The sequence below is a fragment of the Corylus avellana genome, chromosome 8 (genome assembly GCF_965113065.1).
Source record: "Corylus avellana chromosome 8, dhCorAvel1.hap1.2, whole genome shotgun sequence".
Classification (NCBI taxonomy): Eukaryota; Viridiplantae; Streptophyta; class Magnoliopsida; order Fagales; family Betulaceae; genus Corylus; species Corylus avellana.
In genome coordinates, this window is record NC_142497.1 from 5,896,426 (window position 1) to 5,917,290 (window position 20,865).

The 20,865-nt window shown below is 36.0% G+C and overlaps 3 protein-coding genes and 2 non-coding genes across 6 annotated transcripts; 3 read left to right on the forward strand and 2 right to left on the reverse strand.

Moving 5' to 3' along the window:
- The first annotated feature begins 1,272 nt into the window (after positions 1-1,272).
- Positions 1,273-2,818, forward strand: LOC132163942 (uncharacterized protein At4g22758). Its single transcript, XM_059574325.2, has 2 exons — positions 1,273-1,929; positions 2,341-2,818. The coding sequence occupies exons 1-2, from the start codon at positions 1,539-1,541 to the stop codon at positions 2,517-2,519; spliced, it is 570 nt and encodes a 189-aa protein (XP_059430308.2). The 5' UTR covers positions 1,273-1,538; the 3' UTR covers positions 2,520-2,818.
- Positions 2,819-5,900: 3,082 nt separating this feature from the next.
- On the forward strand, positions 5,901-10,877 carry HD2B (histone deacetylase 2B). Its single transcript, XM_059574616.2, has 10 exons — positions 5,901-6,016; positions 7,841-7,911; positions 8,020-8,231; positions 8,792-8,805; positions 8,885-8,944; positions 9,032-9,150; positions 9,917-10,024; positions 10,128-10,218; positions 10,387-10,516; positions 10,604-10,877. The coding sequence occupies exons 1-10, from the start codon at positions 6,004-6,006 to the stop codon at positions 10,662-10,664; spliced, it is 879 nt and encodes a 292-aa protein (XP_059430599.1). The 5' UTR covers positions 5,901-6,003; the 3' UTR covers positions 10,665-10,877.
- A 3,635-nt stretch (positions 10,878-14,512) lies between these two features.
- On the reverse strand, positions 14,513-17,524 carry LOC132164545 (splicing factor U2af small subunit B). Of its 2 annotated transcripts, none has more exons than XM_059575078.2 (5): positions 17,227-17,524; positions 16,971-17,139; positions 16,308-16,434; positions 15,792-16,225; positions 14,513-14,839 (listed from the first exon to the last, which is right to left on the reverse strand). In XM_059575078.2, the coding sequence occupies exons 1-4, from the start codon at positions 17,461-17,463 to the stop codon at positions 15,811-15,813; spliced, it is 948 nt and encodes a 315-aa protein (XP_059431061.2). In that variant the 5' UTR covers positions 17,464-17,524; the 3' UTR covers positions 14,513-14,839; positions 15,792-15,810. The 2 variants fall into 2 exon arrangements, with proteins under 2 accessions (XP_059431061.2, XP_059431059.2); XM_059575076.2 differs by having other exon boundaries at positions 14,513-15,668.
- Positions 17,525-17,636: 112 nt separating this feature from the next.
- On the forward strand, positions 17,637-17,719 carry TRNAL-UAA (transfer RNA leucine (anticodon UAA)). The gene has a single exon. It is a non-coding gene; the product is annotated as a tRNA-Leu (tRNA).
- A 63-nt stretch (positions 17,720-17,782) lies between these two features.
- TRNAG-UCC (transfer RNA glycine (anticodon UCC)) lies at positions 17,783-17,854 on the reverse strand. The gene has a single exon. It is a non-coding gene; the product is annotated as a tRNA-Gly (tRNA).
- Between the last annotated feature and the right edge of the window lie 3,011 nt (positions 17,855-20,865).

A 20,865-nucleotide genomic window follows, 5' to 3' on the forward strand; every position in this document is an offset into this window, starting at 1 on the left:
TGCGGTAGTTCAAAACTACCGCACCATGCTGTAGTCCAAAACTGCACCGTTTGGTGCAGTTTTGGGCAATAAACAAATAATTCTTTAAAAGAAAAAGAAAAAGAAAAAGATTTAAAAACTAAAAGTATTAAAAAAATAGAAGAGAAAAAAAAAAATGAAAGGGGTGGAGCCACCCCTTGGCCAAAATGAAAAATATTTTTAATTATTAGTTTTTTATATTTTTTAATTCTTAAATAATTGTTTGTTAAGAAAAATGAAAAATATTTTTAACCTATTTTTTCCCAGCCCAAAACTGCACCGTTTGGTTCAGTTTTGAATTTTTCCTTCTCAAAACTGCACCAAACGGTGCAGTTTTGGACTACTGCATGGTGCGGTAGTTTTGCACTACCGCACCTAAGCCTTGCCCAATTTTGAAAGCCACATCAACTTTAAAAAAATTTTAATAGAATAAAAAATGGTACCTAGAATTACTCAAAGATTATGGATTCACCTGGAATATTAAATCATCTCAAACATAGTGCCAAAGTTTTATTTGCCTACCTCGTATGCTTCAATTATTTGTTGCTTTTCTTTACCTTATTTGGCTGTTTATGCAGCTTACACGTGTCTTTTTTTTATTTTTCTCCACTTTCCAGTAAGAAAACATATCCAGAAATTAACATTAATCCCCAATATCGGCGAAAATTTAAGGTTTCAAAATATAATAATCAAATTTTAAAATATTATAAAAAATGTAAAACTATTTTTTATTATTTTAAATTTATTTTACTGGTTAGTAGTAACTTGTGCGATTTGCCAGAAGATCAGGAAAAAATTTAGGTGAACCCAGCACAAAGGTGTTTAGTTTTGACACGTGCCAAATGCGATGTATTATTAATCATAGATAGCCGCCTATTGAGAATGATAATTGCAACCGTTTCGCAACAGCACAAGCGAAACGCGGAGGACTACACCACAGTGATTCGTCCACGTGTACCAACACAATCACCATGGTAAAACTACCTAACTAGTGCGGCGCATTTTAGCACGAAGCAGTTACTGGAGCGAAACCTTACCCAAAAGCAATAATAAACTTAACGCAGACCACGCATGTGTTGGGTGAACGGGCACCAGTCGGTCTCCTGTCCTTCCATTGGATGGTTGACCACGAAAGTTGAAGCCTTGACCAAATATTCTTTCTCCGGAACCGGCTAGAACCCGTCGCGGCTTTAAAATCGTGCCCCAATTCCTAAAACACCCTTATCATCAGCTTCGTATAAAATCCTTTGGGGGGGGCTGCGGCTGGTTCCTCATCCGAACCGCTCTGGCCCCCAAGCGACTTTGCCCTTGGCCTTCCTGATTATTTACGGTTATACCGTTCAGGTTATGATAGCTGCCGGTGACCGGGAACCTGAGAGCCGAAGCTCTTCCCCAGCTCTCGGATTCCCTCGCCTCAGGTTCTTTCGATACCGGCGTTTGAGGTAGCCGGATAGACACAAGGTAAAAAGAAACACAAGAAAATTCCAATTTGGGCCATTTGTATTTGTTATTTACGTAGGATGCCGACTTCGAAGAGTCACCGGAGATTACCGGAGGAGAAGAATCGGAGGGGAAGACTAACTCACAAATCGTCGTCGTTTCACGGACAGAATACGGTTGCTATGGCAGCGGAGCTTCGGCGGCCGAAGACGCTGCCGGAATTGCTCTCCTCTAAGAACGTGGTGGGAACGACGTCGCCGGAGGGACGCCCAAAGCTGACGAAGTTGCTGCTGAACGTGACGATCCAGGGGAGCCTCGGGCCCGTACAGGTGGTGATGACGCCGGAATCGATGGTATCCGATCTGATCGCCACGGCTGTGCGGCTTTATGCGAAGGAAGGCCGCCGGCCAATCTTGCCGACCACCGACCCCTCCCTGTTCGACCTCCATTACTCGCAGTTCAGCTTAGAAAGTAAGACACACACATATCTCGATATATTAGCCGTCTGATTGCTTTAACGTAATCAGAACGAATCTGAATCGTAGATTTTAGTTCAATTCATGGTTTAAGAGCATTCCCAATATATTTTTTACATTTTTACTAAAAGCTCCTTTTTTTTTTCTTTTTTTTTTTAATAAATCTAAAACTAATAACTTTTCAAATACTTCCTACTTTCTATTATTTATTTTTTCTTATATTATTTTTTAAACATATACTTCTTCTATTTTTTATTTTATTTTTTTTAAATACACTACTGTGGTTCTGTGAGTGGTATAAATTATAATAGATGGTTTAAATAAAATATGCGTGGACACGTGTGCGGGTGATGATTGACGTTTGACGGTGTATGTTGGTTTGCTTGTTTTTGGTGTGGTGTTCCAGGCTTGGATAGGGAGGAGAATCTGATGGCACTGGGATCGAGGAACTTTTTCCTGTGCCCTAGAAAGCCTGCGGTGGACGGTGGCACAACGACGCCGTCTTCAACGTGTTCAAAACAGGCTGAGAACGCTTCCAAAAGCGGCGGCTTTGCTTGGCTCAAGTTCATGGATTTCTTGCTGTAGACTACTAGACTCTAGCTGGGTGGTGGCCTACTACCACATTCTTGTTCTTTAAAGTTTGGTCGGTTTGTAATTATGTCTGGTTTTTCTTTTTCTTTTTTCTTTTTAAGATTTTTTGAACATTTTCATAGCATGCAAAATTGCAATCCAATCATAAATCGATTAGAATATTGTACAGTTAAACTTGGTCCCATTCTATTTCTACCCGTTGTCCATCGCTAGTGGGGATAGGATTGATTGATTGGGATTTACACTTTTCACATCCTGTAATAATGCGAAGACAAACTTCAATTGCCTGCTCACTGTTTTATATTTCCTGTATATATATCTTTTAATAAAATTTATTATGTATTATAAAAAAAAAAAAATTACCAAACTTCAATTTTCTTGTTTCTACATATTCATTGTGTTTAATAATTGATATCTAATTATCTATAATCATAATTAATAAACATAACCCAATTTCTTTGCGCTTTCCAATCAAAGTAACTTTACAATCTAATAAAGTTAAGGATTAAATACTAAAAACCTCTTAGGGTTTGAACTCTTTACTTTTTGTCTTTATTAAAATTCTGTTCAAAACTTAATGGAACGTCATGTCAGCATCAATCAAATTACGCTACGCGTCATGTAATTAATTTTTCGATTTTTTTTTAAATATTAAAAAAATATTTCTTTTCAAAAAAAAAAAGAAAAAAAAATTAAAAATTTTGAGGGTTAATGAATAATAAGGCCATATGACCCATTTGGATAGTTTGATAAAGCCTAGATTCTTGGCAACAAAATGCTTTTGGAGGACATTGACAAGTATAATGAATTTTTTCCTTATCTCATAATTATAAACTCATCAAGTGTCATTAGCATAATAATTGTTGTGTTTACGCTACGCGTCATGTCAGCATCAATCAAATTACGCTACGCGTCATGTAATTAATTTTTTCGATTTTTTTTAAATATTAAAAAAATATTTCTTTTCAAAAAAAAAAAAGAAAAAAAAATTAAAAATTTTGAGGGTTAATGAATAATAAGGCCATATGACCCATTTGGATAGTTTGATAAAGCCTAGATTCTTGGCACCAAAATGCTTTTGGAGGACATTGACTAGTATAATGAATTTTTTCCTTATCTCATAATTATAAACTCATCAAGTGTCATTAGCATAATAATTGTTGTGTTTAATTCTTTATTGTTGTCAATTTCTATATATAGTCTTTATTTTATTTTATTTTATTTCTATTCAAAGTGGGAGAGGGAGAAAAGGGGAATAATTTCTATATATAGTCTGCCCAACAAACATATCACATTCTAAATTTCTAATCTATGGCACCCCTGACCCACGATCAAAGTGGATTGTAATACGTCCAATCCATAATACTCAGTGGAATGAGTCTTTAATTTATATTTTTGCCTAATCACACATCACTAAGAATTTGGAGAAGTCATTAGCATAATTTAATGACTTCATGTAAATTAACTTTGTAATAGTTTAGTTTATATTCTCCTGCTTTTTTATTATTATTATTATTATTATTATTTTTCCAGGGGACAGTGGTTCAGAAATCAGAACCTCTAACACAGACTAGCTCAACATGACTATAGCCCAAGTTAATGCAATATTATTGTTGTAATGATTTTGAGAAGAAAAAAGGAAAAAGTGGGTTGGCAAATAAGATTAGAGAAATTCTATAAACCATGATGTCACGTTACTAATCTGATACCATCAAATCCATCATTTGATTTGTTCTCGTTTCAAAAGGAGTAATGTTAGAAATCGCATTTTTATTTCACTACTATGTCACATACTCACCATGCTGATGTGGTAGAGTCCCAACTAATCCTTTAATCAATCATTGTTAAAAGAAAAAGAAAAAAGAAAAAAGAAAAAAGAAAAAAGAAAAAGAAAAAACCTTAGTTGGGATTGCCACATTAGCATTGCAATGATAATTTTATAATAAAAATATAATATTAGCATTACTCAAAAAATAAAAATAAAAAATAAAAAAATCAAAGACTAGTTGATAGTGTCATATTAGTAAAGTGGGATAAAAGTATAGTGTACAATATTTCTCAAAAGATTAAGGAAAAACTACACTTACCGCCCTGATATTTCATTTTTGCAATCATATTTTTAAGCTTTAAAAAGTGTCAAATTAAAATTATTATATTTCAAAAGTTTGGAATGTCAACCTTCCTATCAAAATCTAGCATTAAAACTTAACTCAAACGGATTTTGGAAACATACCTTGAATATGGGGTATTTTAAAATTTTCACTTCTTCCATTAGAATTTATTGTTAAATTTAGATAGAATAGTTAACCTAGCAAATTTCTGAAAGATGGTAACCATAAATTGACATTTCTTAAAGTTTAAGGATATGATTACAAAAGTAATGAAAGATATAAAAAAAACGTTTAAGGTTATGATTGCAAAAGTGATGAACAATCAGAAACACCAAGTGAAGTTTTCTCAAATATTAAGTAAACAATGAGCTCAATTGATTAGGCCAATGGTCTTTGTTCCCATAAGCAGGTTGATTCAAATGAGTCTCTAAAGGATAAATTGGTTTCTATGTAATTTGGCATACTTCAACAGTATGGCAATATGTTGTATTTTTAATTAAAGAGATTGTTTTGTTTACAAGATTAATATCTAATAGAAACTTATTTATATACAATTATCTTTAGGAGGTAATTCACTTAAACTCTTGTTCTTGCAAGAGTTTCTGTTTGATGAAAGGTAGGACATTGTCATTGTCTTTATCACAATCTGTTGTATGAAATTTATCTTATCCAATAGTTTCAGTTAACCATGTCCTTCGAACAAGGAAATGGTGTTTAGAACATCAATTTCCTTTTAATTGCAACAAATGTTTTGTCCCCCCTTCAATCTGCCGAGATCATAGCAATATTTTCTTTGCTTTATTTCTCAAATATGGATTGTGTTTGAGAAATAGAGTTTTTAAATCGAAAAGCACTTTTATCATAAGAGTTTTTTTTGGCTATTTTTAACCTTTTGGACCCTTAAAAACGCTTTTTCAATTTTTTTTTTACCAAATTGATATTTTTTTCTTTAAACGGACTTTTTGAGTGTTACATGCACTTTTAGACTTCTTAAACATACACTCAAACAGACCCTTATGTTTACATGCATTTTTTAAATGTTAAATGCATTTTTGGGCCCTCAAACGCAATTCCAAACGGTCCGTAAAAAAGAGAACACTCCGAAATTAATCCAAAACCATTGCATGTACGTCTGAAATGCCCGAAAAGCAGGTCCAGAGTCAGGCCCAGGCCCAAACCAGTGATACATTTGTCGGTTGTCGCGCATTAAAAACCCTAGGTCACGAAACGCCCATCGGCCAACGCCAACTCCTTTATAAGAGCCCATCAAACACTCTGATTTCCGCCTCTCCACATTCGCTCTCGCAGTCTCTCTCTCTCTAAACCCTCCCCAAACCCTAGCCTCATCGTCCCTCGCCTTCCAATCCATGGAGTTTTGGGGTAAGCAGCTCTCTTTCCTTCTCTCACTTCTTCTAACTCCATTATCATCATCCTTGTGTTAGTGTTAGGGTTTTTCTCTTCTAGTTCATACACCATAGTCAATCACGGAGTATCACTCTCTCATTCCTTATTCCCTCGTGATTTATTTTATTTTATTTTGAATCTGATAGCGATTTTCATCCTTTTGGTTTGTTTGTTCTTCTTGTGCGTTTATCCTCAGAGACGTGTTTGTATGTATGATATCTGTGTGTGTGTTCGATCTTTATAAAAATGGAAGAGCTTTTTTTCTCTACTTTTTTGAAACATGAGTGATGTCGTTCTGTTTGGTTTACTCGAAATGATAGAAAGTATATTGAGTATCTATGCTTCGTGCATGCTTGTTTCTTTTCCGTGTTGCGAAAAAAACATTCCCCGTCTTTTTTCTTCTGTCTTGGGATATTTTTTTTTTTTCTTTTACTGTAGTTTCAATGTGTCCTAGTTTGTTTTTGTTTCTGTATTTATAAGAGTCCTTGTTTACGTTTCTGCTATTTTAGTTTTTGCTGCCTGGAGTAACCTTTGTATGTTTGTTAATGTTGTGAAAATATTTTCTTGTGGTTTGGTTTGAAATGAAGTTGAAAAGTGTTTTGAGCGCGGCTTATATTTTAAAAAACGTTCTTTAGTGGCATTGGATAAACTTTTTGGAGTGTGCTGCAATTTAAAAAAAAAAAAGACTAAATATGTTTATTTTGAGAAAGCTGATTTCTTATATACAAAACTTAAAAAATGTTGTGAAATGGTGGATTTTTATTTTTTTTTTTGTCTTTTTAGTTGGGTAACTTGGGTTGAAAAAAGAGGGTGAAAGAGAATGTCAGCTGATGTTTTTACATGTCTGTTTTCTTTTGTTAGTTTTGTCCTTTGTCAAAACAGAAGCAGAGTAGTCCATATTTGGTAAAATTTTGTTTTCTGCCTTTTGATTTTGTACTCAAAACAAAAACATTAACCCACAGCACAAAACGTTTCTTAAAAACACATAATTTTCACCTTTATGTCATGTTAGAACACTTTTTCAAACTAAACAAAAAATCCTCTAATTCATGTAACAAAAATTTCCTCTGTCTGGGAAGGAATTGGGAAGAAGTGAGAATGAAATTGAAAAGCTCCACAAAGAATGAAGCAATGTTTGAGCTATGTGGTCTGTTTTGTTTGTTTTGTTTTTATTTGTTTCTTTAAACCACACATAATGATGAAGTCCTATGGTTGTTTCACTTTCTATTTGTGTCTTGCGTTTTACGATTGTGTCCTAGTGGGGTTCCTTACTCGGTCCCTCCCTCCCCAGCCATTTGGGGCTAGGCATTTTGATTTGCATCTTTTTGGTAACCTGCTTGCTCAGGTATCCTTTTCTGAACTGTTGTATTTTTTGGGTCCACTTCCTATGATAAATTGAATGGTCTTGTGAGTTTATCCTTATGCTTATGTACGAATATTTTCTTAAGATTATAGTTTTGATTTGGAGTTAGCTTTAGCAGCTATTTTTTCTGTCTCTTGGACTGCTAAATTTGTCACTCATGTTCCTTTTCAATAAATGCTTGAAATCTTGCTAGTGTATGTATTAAACACTGTTGATTGGGAATGGTTCTGTGGGAATCTTGTTACTTATTATTATGTCGACTGCAATATTGTCCATGCTTATGATGAAATTAAGCTCCTTCTCCGCCTGTAATTGTAACTTTTTAATATATACTTCAACTAAGTACTTTTTGTGAGTACTTTGTAGTCTAATAGACTGTTTAGTCACATCAATGGATAGGACATTAGACAGATGTTGAATAGTCTTTCTTTGTTAAGGTGTTGAAGTCAAGGCAGGACAGCCTCTGAAAGTAAAACCTGGCGATGATAAGCTCATACATCTTTCACAGGTAAGAATCATTGTACTTGTGCTATTGTTTGTGTTGGGTAACTTGCTATACGTTATCCAGTTACCTTCATATGTTTCGTAGTGTTTCAAATGCCACTTTTTTGTCCAGGCATCTCTGGGTGAGTCTAAGAACAAGGCAAATGACTCCGTTCCTCTGCACTTGAAGTTTGGTGATCAGAAGCTTGTCTTGGGAACTCTTTCACAAGAGAAATTTCCTCAGCTATCTTTTGATTTGGTTTTTGAGAAGGAGTTTGAGCTCTCTCACAACTGGAAACAAGGGAGTGTCTACTTTTGTGGTTACAGAGCTGATTCTCCTGATGAATATCCTTTACATTTTCCCTTTCTGTTCAGTAAATGATTCTTTATAGTACTAGAATTGGGAAGAAGTCATACCAACTGATTTGTTTCATCTCGTCTCTTTTCTTTTGCTTTAAATAGATTTTCGGTTTGTTGTGCTCAACACGGTTAAATATTGCTTTTATGTCTGTGTGATGGTAGTGGACTATGAGTCAAGTTGAAAAACTACCCATATACTAGCTTATTTATTCAAACGATTATCCTTTTGAATCTTATATTTTTCTTTCTGAATGAGTTTAATTCTCGCTAGGCTTGAGAAATCCCTGTGCATGTTTTTTCATATTTTTATCTAGTTTACATGTATTAATATTGCTTATATAATTTTCTCAAGAGAATAAAGTTGTTTAAGCTTGTAAATCAATAAATCATGCTCAGTCCTGTGCCTGTAGAATATTTTAGGTCTGGGGGCTCAACTATGTGCCTTTCTTTGATATGGTGATTATTTACGTGTAACCAGTGCTTGCTTACCACTTTTTCTATTCTGTTATTCCTTGACTTTCTGCTGCTGTCTTGTCCTGTGCCACGGAGGATCATGATGGTGAGTGTTACAATATGCTTCTTTCTTGCATTATTTCCAAATTCAGTTGTCTAATTTAGTATTTTAAAAACGTGTATAGAATTTGATACTGATTCAGAGGATGATGAGGAGATTTTGCCATTGAGCAACGCAGAGAATGGTGGGTGTTCCTGCATTTTAACTTTGTTAGTTGAACTTTATTTTGAAACTTCATCCCTTTCAGCCATTGACTATTAAAATTTTTCAGGCAAGGCTGACTCAACAATTGCAACTAAAAGTGCTTCTGTCAAGCCTGAATCTTCTGAAAAGTCAGTTAAACTTGTAGAACCAAGCAAAGATGATGAGGACGATGATTCTATTGATCAGGTATTCAGCTATGATTTTGTTTAACACATGCTTCCAATATTGATGTATATGAATATGAAAGAATCATATGTTCACTTAATTTTGTATTTGAATTTTTTTCCCTGTTGTTTTTGTCCCTTTATGTATTTGTCATATTCCCAAATTTGTGCCTAAATACAAAACCCTCGTATGTTTTTCTATATTTGTACTGTAACACCCATATGTTTTTCTATATTTGTACTGTAACCCCCATATGTTTTTCTATATTTGTATTGTGTATAAATATGAATTTGTCATACTCCCAAATTTGTGCCTAACAAGAGCCCCAAGATTTTTGGTGTAGGAAGCAAACTTCTTTCCACACATTAAAAGATGAAACTTTAGCTTCAGAGGTTCATAAGCTGCCGTAATTGCATTTTGTGATTGCTTTATTTTACATTAGGACTTAAGCAAGCTTAGAGAACGTATTCATCTTCTAACAACTTCAGCTTTGTGATAACATGGTTTATAATGGTTTGAAGAATCAATTGAAATATCTTGTACATCTGTCGATATCTGTCTTGTATGAAATACATCAATTAAAGTTGATTCTCTTGAACACTTCCAAACATCCTGGGCCTTTGAAGGTTGTGTTATCTGGTTTCTATCCATAGTCTCTCTCTCTCATCCCCCCCAATCCCCTTATGTTTGCTATTGAGACTATATAAACACTATTTTTCCATTTTCTGCCTGTTTTAATTGAAAACCATTTGAGCAGTATTTGAATTTGCATATCTTACGGTGGCAGGATATGGATGATGACAGTGATGATGAGGATGACAGTGATGATGACGATGAACTTGGTATTGAGAGTGATGATGACTCTGATGAGGAGCCTGAAGAAACCCCTAAGAAGGTATTAACTGCACGATCTTCTTGTCTTTATGAAAATTATGGACATTGGTATGGTTTTTTTAATTAATTTGACTTTACCATACTGTTATCTCTCAATTTTGTAGGCCGAAAAGGGCAAGAAGAGGACTTCTGACTCTGCCTTGAAAACACCTGTTCCTACCAAAAAGGCAAAACAGGCTACTCCTCAAAAGACAGGTGATCTTGATTTTTCTCTTCTAAGTTTTATCTGTATGCTTGTTTTACATTAAAGTTTTTAGTCAATTCTGTGTGTGGGTGCATTTGGCTGAATTTTTTTTGGAGAAAAGCTTTTTAGAATTCACTTTTTGACTTGATTTGATAATAAGCTGTTTTTACACGATGTAGATGGTAAGAAGGGTGTTCATACAGCAACTCCCCATCCTTCCAAGAACGCTGGCAAGACTGCTGGCAACAGTGAGCAATCCAAGGGTACTCCAAAATCTGGTGGCCAATTCGCTTGCAAATCCTGCATCAAGTATGTTTCTGAGACCACACTGAAAAGTGTTTCATATTGCAAATTCGCGGACTTAACATTATTTTTTTTATTTCTTTTTGGTGTTAGGACTTTCGGCTCGGAAGTTGGGCTTCAGTCTCACACAAAGGCAAAGCATAGTGCCAATTAGAACAACATTTGCTGGTGTAGCATGTTTCTGGATTCTTTCGTGAGATGGATGAATTATAGAGTTGAGTGTTATTAGATTTTTGAATAGTACACATGATAGGGGATCATCTAGTAGATTATCGTGTCTCTGGAGATTTCAATCGGTTTCGGAATTCATTCCTCCCGTAATTTGCTTCTTTCTTGAACCTTTTAAAGGAAGTGATTTTGTCGTTTATATATCTTCTTGTCCTACCTTATCTGCTTCTTTTATGTGTTGGGTTATAATACAATAATGAAACATGAAATATTCGTCTTATAATATTAAATTAAAATGCTATTTGAAATAAAAACCTATAAAGGTTCGTTTATTAAACACATTTGTTGTTGTAATAGGTAACTTGATCAAATATCATCAATCAATAACCATAATGTCTTTTCTGTGTTGTTGATCTGTTTCTATTGATATTACCGGCTACCTAAAATGTCATACCTGCTTTATAACATAGTAATGTTAGGTGTCTTAAAATTTTTTTAAAGGTGATATGGTTTTTAAAATTTCTATTGGATTAAAATTTTAAGTATAATTTATCTAAAATTTAATGGTAATTTTAAAAGTTGTATAAGTTTTTGGAGGATTTTAAAAGGATAAAAAGAAGATTTTCATATTGAATTCTCTTTCTTTAAAGTCTCGTCAACACCTTTCATAAAGAAACATTTCCCAAATAAAATTGCACATATATTTATATTATTTGTGAAAAAATATCCTAACAACCAAGCTGGTCAACCTGAATATTGGACTGGTGGGAATGAAAAGCTTCCAAACTGTTTCTTCCTGCAAGGACTTGATGATCTCCTTTTTGGTACATAGTTAAGAGGATAGTAATTAGGTTTTTCCAAGGCAAGCCGTCTTCAAGGATGCCCATCTGTAATTGTACTTAAAAGTTGATATCCAAAATCCTAGCGAACCTTCTCAAACCTCTCGTGCACAGAGAATTATCTGCTTTCATTCAAGGGCACGATAATTCCATCCTAGCCCTAGAAGGTTTTGTTACGCCATGAAGCATAAAAGGGCAAAGGAGGGTTAACGGCCTTGAATCCACCGACGCTTATCCCCAAACTCCTGAAAAACCCGGCAAAACAAGAGGGCAAAATGATCTTAAATTTTTTAAAACTTAAAAGACTATTTTGCCCTCCTATATTGTAGTAACCGTCCTCTCCACATCCCATTCCCTGAAAAACTACATGGCAGCAAGAAAACGGATTGGATCATTATTGGACCTTTTACTAGTTGTTGCATTTATTTAATTTTTAAATGGGCTGTGTACTATTTTATTTTGGATTTTATATTTGTTTTTTGTGGGCCTTTAGCCGAAGCCCAAGTAACACTACGGTTCAGGTTTAGCCTTTATTCTATTTACACGTACATTTCTATTTATATTAGCAGTTTTTAATGAATAATATTTTGAGACATGAATTTATCCTCTTCCGAGCTTCTCTCTTCTCTCCTTGTCTCCTCACTCTCTGAGTTTGTTCTGCATTACTCATCTTCAAAAAAGAGCTTTGTTGGGATAGCCCCCCCGCGCACCAAGAAGTCAATTTTACAAAATCCGCATACCCTTCAGCAAAAACAGCGACCCTTCCACCATTGCAGCCATCAACTCAATTCTCAACCTCCCCAAAGTTCCTCCCAAAACAAAATACCTCGGCCCTCCCCTCTTTATTCACTAAAATAACAACTTGGTCTTTGAAGATACCAAGGGAAAGATCCTCCAAAAAACCTCTAGTGGTAAAGCCAAGAACCCAAGCTGCTAGAACCACCCTTATTCAATCTGTTGCAGCAGCTATCCCTACCTTCAACATGTCAACCTTTCTTCTCCCTAAAACCCTCTGTTAAGAGATTGATACCCTTTCAAAGAGGCCCCGTTTGCCAACTGTGCAGAACGGCACTGTAGCTTTAATGGCACTGTTCCAGCTACAGTGCCATTCTGATGATGTGCAGCAAAATTTTCAGACTTTCAGCAAAAAGTCTACGCGATTTTCAAAAACTCAAATAATTCACTGTCACACACCCCAACATCCCAACAAGTAACCAAGGGATAACTAAGCTAACCATGTACTAACTCTACTTTGTCTTTCAACTAAAAAGAGAAAAAATTAACAACTTTTCTGCTGCAAAGAACTCTTCTCCCACATTTTTTCAACAAAATTTCTTCTTCCCCTCCTCTGTACGCCGACAGCTCATCTCAAATCATATTTTCTTCCCTAAACCCCATCCATTTTCCATTTTGTCATACACCCACAAAATATTTCTCTATTGACCCCTCTCTCCTCCGCGAGCGGGTATCAATGCAGTGCAAATTCTCTATTAATTATACTTTCGTGTTAACTTATAAAAAGAGTTTTTTTTGTTTAGGGTTTAGGGAAGAAAATATGATTTGAGATGGACTGTCGGCGTCCAGAAGATAAGAAGAAGAAATTTTGTTGAAAAAATGTGGGAGAAGAGTTCTTTGCAGAAGAAAAGTTGTTAATTTTTTCTCTTTTTTGTTGAAAGACAAAGTAGAGTTAGTACATGGTTAGCTTAGTTATCCCTTGGTTACTTGTTGGGATGTTGGGGTGTGTGACAGTGAATTATTTGAGTTGTTTTTGAAAATCACGAAGACGTTTTGTTGAAAGTTTGAAAATTTTGCTGCACATCATCAGAATGGCACTGTAGCTGGAACAGTGCCGTTCCAGCTACAGTGCCATTCCGCACTGTTGGCAAACGGGGCCAGAATTTTTGGTGGGGTTTCCAAAAATAAAAAAATAAAAAAATAAATTGTTCTCCCAAAGTCCCTTCTTGCCAATCTAGGATGAAAAATCCTAACTGATGAAGATCTTTGGGTCGATGCCCTAAAAAACAAATACCTCAAGAACTCCAATCTACTTGATGCCCCCTATCACCCTCAAGCTTCTTGGCTTTGGAAAAGCATCCTAAAAACTTCAAATCTTGTTAAAAAAAAAAAAAGGGAGTCTGTTTCACTATCTCCAAAGGTCAAAATCTCAACACATCTGAACTACGCCCTGGTTACCCACATTGCAAAGCTTCAAACCCACCCCAAACCCTAAAATCTCACAAGCCTTCCCACCCATCACATTTCTAACCTCATTGATGCAGATAGTAGATCATGGACAAGTGGCATCCTTAATTTACTGTTCAATCAAGATACTGTCCACAACATCCTCAAATTCACCTTCCTTCAAATCCATGCCCAGACACATTGACCTGAACCCCGTCCTCTACTGGTAAGTTCACAGTGAAATCAGCCCAAAAAGTGGACCCTATCACCCTCGATGCCTCCTGGAAATTTACCAGCCCTCTCCCCCCTACAAGAATGGAAAAACCAAACAATCTGATCCACAAAGCCATTAAGCCTGAAATCCCCACCCTCCTCAAACAAACCAAGCATACCTTCATCTTCGACAAGGAAGCTTGGGACAAAACATCAACTCAAAATGAGAACTGGTCTCCTCCCCCTGTTTGACATACCAAGGCTAACTATGATGTGGCTACCAGTCCATATTTATTCTTAGATGAAGCTGCAGCCATAAGCCATGACAAGGGAGAAATCCTCAAAGTGGAGGCCTCACATCTCCCTAGGTTGATGTGAATACTGGTGAAGCCAAAGTAGCCTCTCAAGGCAATTCTCTCCTCATTCTTGAAGGTGATTCTCAAATCGTGGTAATGGCAATCAACCACCCTGAATTCACTTCAGACTGGCACATCAAGTCAATCGTTTTGCTTCAGACCACAACCCCCCCCCCACCCCCTGCGGCTTTTTGATTGGGAAAAAAAAATCGGGCAACAAATAAAAAGACATGTTTCAAAGAGACTAAATGAAAACCCACCATTCATCAAAGGAGATCCAAAGTTGAACAATCACATACAACCGTACAAAGTGTAATAGTAAGTCTTCAACCACAAGTGATGTCAAGATCCAAAAGCTTAAACAAATCCAAAGTATCAAATTGACCAACAAAGCAGATTTTTTGCTGCAGTCATCCTGACCTGCAATTGACCAGAACACTATCAAACAATATTAAGACCTCACCTACGAATCTCAAACACTGACGATTTGGGCTGCAGGTGCTTTCTTTCTCATACAAACAGTAACCTGATAGATCCTGTAAACACATTCCTCTGCCGCTGCACCCAACAACCTGTACACAAATTTCATGGTAAGCTGCAGTTAAAATAATGGCTTGGTCCAGAGAAGCAGGGATGCCTGAACCTGCAAAACTTGATAACATATGTAAGATCGGAACTTTACTTGTAATTATATATTAACAAAAGATAAAAAGATAGTTCATAGAAAACAAAACCAAAGACAACCATCGAAATTTGATCGTTCCTCAGATGTGTGGGGGGTTTCACAGAGTCCCTGACTGTAAAATCATTCATGCATATGCCAAAACCACAAATCAAATAAAATTTTTATGCATACATGCACGTGTTGCACACTATTGGATTAGCCTCCCAACAAGAGTAAATCAACCAAAAAAAAAAAAAAACAAATTTCTCACAGATGTCCTTTTGAAGGTCTAAAACATTATTAAAATTGACAATGTCTTAGTAAAAACTCTATTTCCAAGAATTCTACCCGTTAGTAGTGATTGATGGGAGAAATTCCATATCATAAATCAAAGTTATTCTGCATAGGTGGTCAGTAGTCCTGCAATTCTAAATAAAGGGACTGAGTTCTAGTTACCAAGCAAGAAAAGAAAAAGGGGAGGAGATGGAACAGTTCAAAGGTCTCTTTACAAAACATGACAGCCATTAGTCTTCAAAGGGAAGGAGTGGAGCCATAAGGAAGATGGAAGCAAAGAGATGGTTAAAGGATTATATTTTAGTTCTTAGAATCCTATCCTGTAGTAAAGCATGCATCAAAGCAATACAGTCAAACAGTATGTATGCAGGTGAAAAGGCAGAAACACAGAAAAAAAAAAAAAAAATCACATTCCACATGAGAACTGTGGACCTGCACACCACCTGCACAGTGTAAAATGGGCTGTAAGCTATTTTCATTTAATTGGTGGTCCTTGCTGGAATTTAACTTTCTCCTAATGAAGCAAACAACAGAATATCAAAATCACAAAAAGAGAGGAAACGGACCAGGATACAACTAAAAAGATCAGTAATTATATCCCTGCTGTGGATGCTGCTGGGGCTGGTAGCCATAGTATGGATCTCCATTCTGCATATGCCCATTATAACCACTGTCATTATTTCCATCAGCATTAACCTTACTAGCCTTCTCTGGCTGTTGTTCCCTTTCCCTATTCCACTGCTCAATTTTGGCACGTCTCTCCGCACTGCCTTCCCTAACGGGGCTCCTGCTTCTTCCTCTCCTACGGCCAGGGCTTACGCTCTTGTGCCGCCGACTCCGACTCTCATGGTAATTATCCCTTTCATCGTACTTTCTGCCAGAACCACGCCCCCCATGAGAGCGCTCTTCATGGCTCCGATGCCTGTAGGGGCTCCTACTTCTGCTTCGACTCCGGCTGCGCCTTCGCTGGTACCTCCCAAACAATTGGCGCCTCAACTCCCTGACAAGAACAAATATACACAAATTCAGACAGAGAATACCACAGAACATAAAACATGATAACCATAAAAAGGACATTAGACCTGCTGATCCTTTTCAAGTGCATAAAATTGCAGTATCCACCACGATTGCACGTGTTCTCCTCGTACTGCCTACAGGTGGCTTCACGAAAGTCCGTCACCGGAGAAAAGTCGACAATGATGGGACGGCCTACAATTACAATTTTTGGGTTGTGATTCCAAACATCGAATACAAAGTGTTAAATCACTATTTATTTTAAAAACTTAAATCTTATAGAAAATCATGAATTTAATTATTTAATTAGTATTCTAACAATCTCCTTAAGCGTAAGCTCAAACTCCTACTCTGAAACTTAACACATGAAATATTTAGTTGAAATGAGAGGTCTCTCTACCACTGATTTAAATAATCATTTATCCCAAAAGCTTATTGTAAAATTAATCATTTAATTACTATTCTATAACAAAGGCTATACATAAGCGTCAAGCTTAAAAAAGGACTGTGCATCACATAAACAGAAACTCCGTAAGAAAATAATAGACATAGGACTATGAAACTATAGCCTGTCTTCGCCTAAGAGCTTAAAGATAAGTGTATGTTTGTTTCTGTATAAAATCTACACGCTTTAAAGAAGAAAGAATACTCAATCGAAGAAGTGTCCTATAAATTATAGACAATTCATCAACCAAAACGTGAATGGAAAATTGAAGAAAAAAGAAACTAACCAGCATAAAACCTTCCGGTGAGATTGCGAAGTGCATTGGCAGCGTGTTCCTCCTCTCTGAACTGGACGTAGACATTGCCGACCATGTGGTCTGCCAGGTTGTCACACACGTTCAGACTCTCCATCTCGCCGTACTTGCTGAGCTCCTCAAACAGGTCTTCGTAGAATTCCTAAACATTCCATGCCAAGCATTAGAAACAATCACATCAAGGAAACGATTAATTTGAGTGAGAGAGGGATAGGGAGAGAGGGGAGACCTCGAAGTGCCTCTGGATGGTGCGTGGGTCGATAGGCAGGCCCTGGGCGTCGACGCCGGGGGTTATCATGTCGGGGCGCTGGTACATGTTGGAGAGGAGGAGGGTGGGGCTGATGCTGGGCTTGGTGTGCAGGCGAGAGCAGCGATCGCCGTGCCTGCACGCCCCGATCTTGAAGTAGAACGGGCAGTTAACCCTGTCCTTCTCCGTCCCGAATATCGAAGCCAAGTGTTCCGCCATTATTACTCTCTCTCTCGGGGCGTCTGCTTCGATTTGGGTATGCTTGTCGTGTCGGAGGGGATAAGAGTTCCTGTTTTTCTTGTTTTTTAATGAATAATATGTGACCTTGTGGAAAGTTCGGCGGACATATTTTGTATATCTTATGTTTTAGAAGGAGCATCTCTTATCAACCAGCTGGTTTGCCCGAGAGGTTAAGGGGGAAGACTTAAGATCTTCTGCACATAAGTGCGCGTGGGTTCGAACCCCACAGCCAGCACTTTTAATTTTGTTCTTTTCTTTTTTTTGAAGAAAAGGAGCTAAATAAAAAGAAATCGAACCGTGCGTCTGCCGGGAGTCGAACCCGGGTCTATTGCTTGGAAGGCAATTATCCTAACCGTTGGACTACAAACGCTGATGTTTGCTACTCAACATATATAAATATAAAAATAATAATCCAAAAGAAATAGGAAATATAGCATTCAAAATTAAGGGGTAAATGCAGATACCAATACGGTTAGAGGTTTGCTACAACGCATTCCTTCACCCATCTCCCCACCATCTTGTCTCTTAAACATCTTGTTTTTTTTTTTTAAAAAGAAAAAAAATCAAAGAGAGAGGAGATGGTGGGAGATGGGCGGGAGAATGCAAAAAAGCATTTGCCATACGGTTATTATCTGCTATTTGCATATAAGACAATTGACCTTTTAGACATTGAAGTTGTAATTTTTGCTTCCAATACAGAGAGACATTTATTTTTTTGTTTAGTAAATAATCAAAGCACTAGCAATAAAACAAACAATCAAAACAGCTTGATTCTCAGGAAATAAAAACTAGATTACTAACAATACACATCAACCCGTGAATGTCCATATAGACTTAAAATTTCTCACTAAATACTATTATTCAAAGCACTCTTGCTAATCATTTTGTCACGAAATTTTCATCTCAACATTATTTAGCTTTCTGTGTCATCTATCTATAGTTGGCGAATAAAAAAACAAGAGATTACTAACAATACACATGTGAATATCCATATAGGCTTAAAATTGCTCAATAAATACTATTATTCAAAGAACTCTTGCTAATCATTTTGTCAAGAAATTTTCATTTCATACATTATTTAGTTTCCTGTGTCATCTATCTATAGTTGGTGAATGAAAAAACAAGAGATTATTAACAATACACATCAGCCTGTGAATGTCCATATTAACTTAAAATTACTCACTAGACACTATATTCAAAGCACACTTGCTAATCATTTTGCCACAAAATTTTCATCTCATACATTATTTAGTTTCATACGTTATCTATCTATAATTGGTGAAGGAAAAAATTATTTGAAAATAATAATAATAATAATAATAAATGAAGAACATATAAATAGGTTTTCATATTAAAATTACATTGCAACCTCCTCATATCCGCTACATCGCCTCCACCTCCCGAATTTGCCTTGGTTTTCAGATTTGGCTTTTTCAAAGCTAGATATGTCTGCCTCCGTCAACCATGCCTATTAACGCGCATCTCCACCCTCCTTGCTTCCAGTTGTTGCCTCTTACGCATCTGTCAGGTCTTCACGCGCCAGCACGTTCCTGCCATCTCGCTCCTCTTCCAACGCCTAGCAGCTTGAACTCAATGTAGTACCTACTAAACTGCATGACAAATAAATGTCCTACAAGTGAAAATGTAACAACTATGTAAGTTTACAACTTAGTAAGTAAACATCATATATGAATAAACCATGAAAATAAGGCCTAATGAAAGTCTCAAATGAATTCTCATGATACCATGCCCTTTGGAAGGGTTGAACGTAAATGCCGAGGGTCCATTTATAAAATAGAGTAATACTCATGATGCTTTGAAGCAATAAAAATATTTGAATTTAAAACATAACATTTTTGCACATCTTATTTACAATGTCACCATGATTATCATCTCATCATATCATATTCTCATTCTATAATTGGAGATTTTAAAACTGGGTATAGGACTAGCGATAAAACAACCAGGCCAATCAGTGGGCTTTGGTGGCATTATGTGTGGCCTAGACTGACATTAGATCTATTTACAAGCAGCTCAAGCCCAAACCCAAAGAGTATTAGTTGAGCCCAGGCCCAATCCACAAAAGGAAAAGATTTTAACTGAGCCCAGATCTATTAACAATTGGACTGCAATCTACGTGGAAAGAAAAAGTAGCATGGACTGGTACCGAAAAATGAAAATAACCTGCAATTTATTTATTATTTTTCTAATTGATAAGGAGAAAATGAGGGAATAATTCTCGAATTTAGGGATTATAATACAAAACAATTACCTTTCACATGGCTAATAATTTAAGCGCGTAATGTGAGAGACCCCATATAAAACTCATTTACTTAAATAAATATTAGAGAAAACTTTATTTTAGATTTCTGAACTACTATACGTTTTAAAAAGACTCTCCAAAATTTTAAAAACTCTCAATTTAACCCTTTAAGCTTTCAATTTGAGTCAATTGACCTTTCTTCGTCAGATTTAGCTGTTAAATTCTAACAGCAATACCTTAAAAGACTAAAATAACCCTCGATTTTTTTTTTTATAACTTTTTTTTTTTAAAAAAAATTAATTTGAAATTAAGGGCAAATTTAGAATTTTATAAAAAGACAGAGGTATAAACGTTATTCTGTCACTTTTAATGTTTAAAATCTGACGGAAGGGTGATCAATTGATTGAAATTGAAAGTTCAAGGATGCAAATTAAGAGTTTTTGAATTTTGAAAGGGTCTTTTCAAAACATAAAGTGAAGTTTCTCCTAAATATTAGATTGTCTGACCACCTGTCTAAACATGTGAATTTTATAGGAAAGTATTTCATATTACCTGTCTAAATTACTAAATTACTGCTAATTTAGTAACTTATCATAATTGAGTCTAACTTTTGTTATATGAAGTGAATTTTGTTCACATGGGGGTAATTTGTCAATTCGTCCCCTAATCTCCATCTTATCTTAAAATATTTAAGCATTCTCTACCATACATTACACGCTTAGGGAAAAAAAATGAAACAAAACATCAAAGATATCATTTATGGTTGGTGTCTAACTTGCACGTGGTGTGGCAAATATATATCCTCAAAAATACATTAAGTAATAGAGCCAAAACCATTTTGGTCCCGAAAATAATAAGTTTAAATCCAACATTTATGCTATTTGGCATGGAGGAAGCAAGTTGGGTGACAAACTTTTAATGTATGAGAGAAGCAGAGAATATTATAAAACAAATAGCCGAATATTTCATTGAAGAGCCGACCCCATTGTCTGGACTCTGCAGAGAAATGGGCCTCTATGCTTTTGCCCAAATTATTGTCGATGAACATAATCAAAACCTGACGTGTCAACGTCGGACTGGCTGATGCAATTCATTGGAAGAGAAGAGAAGACCCAACA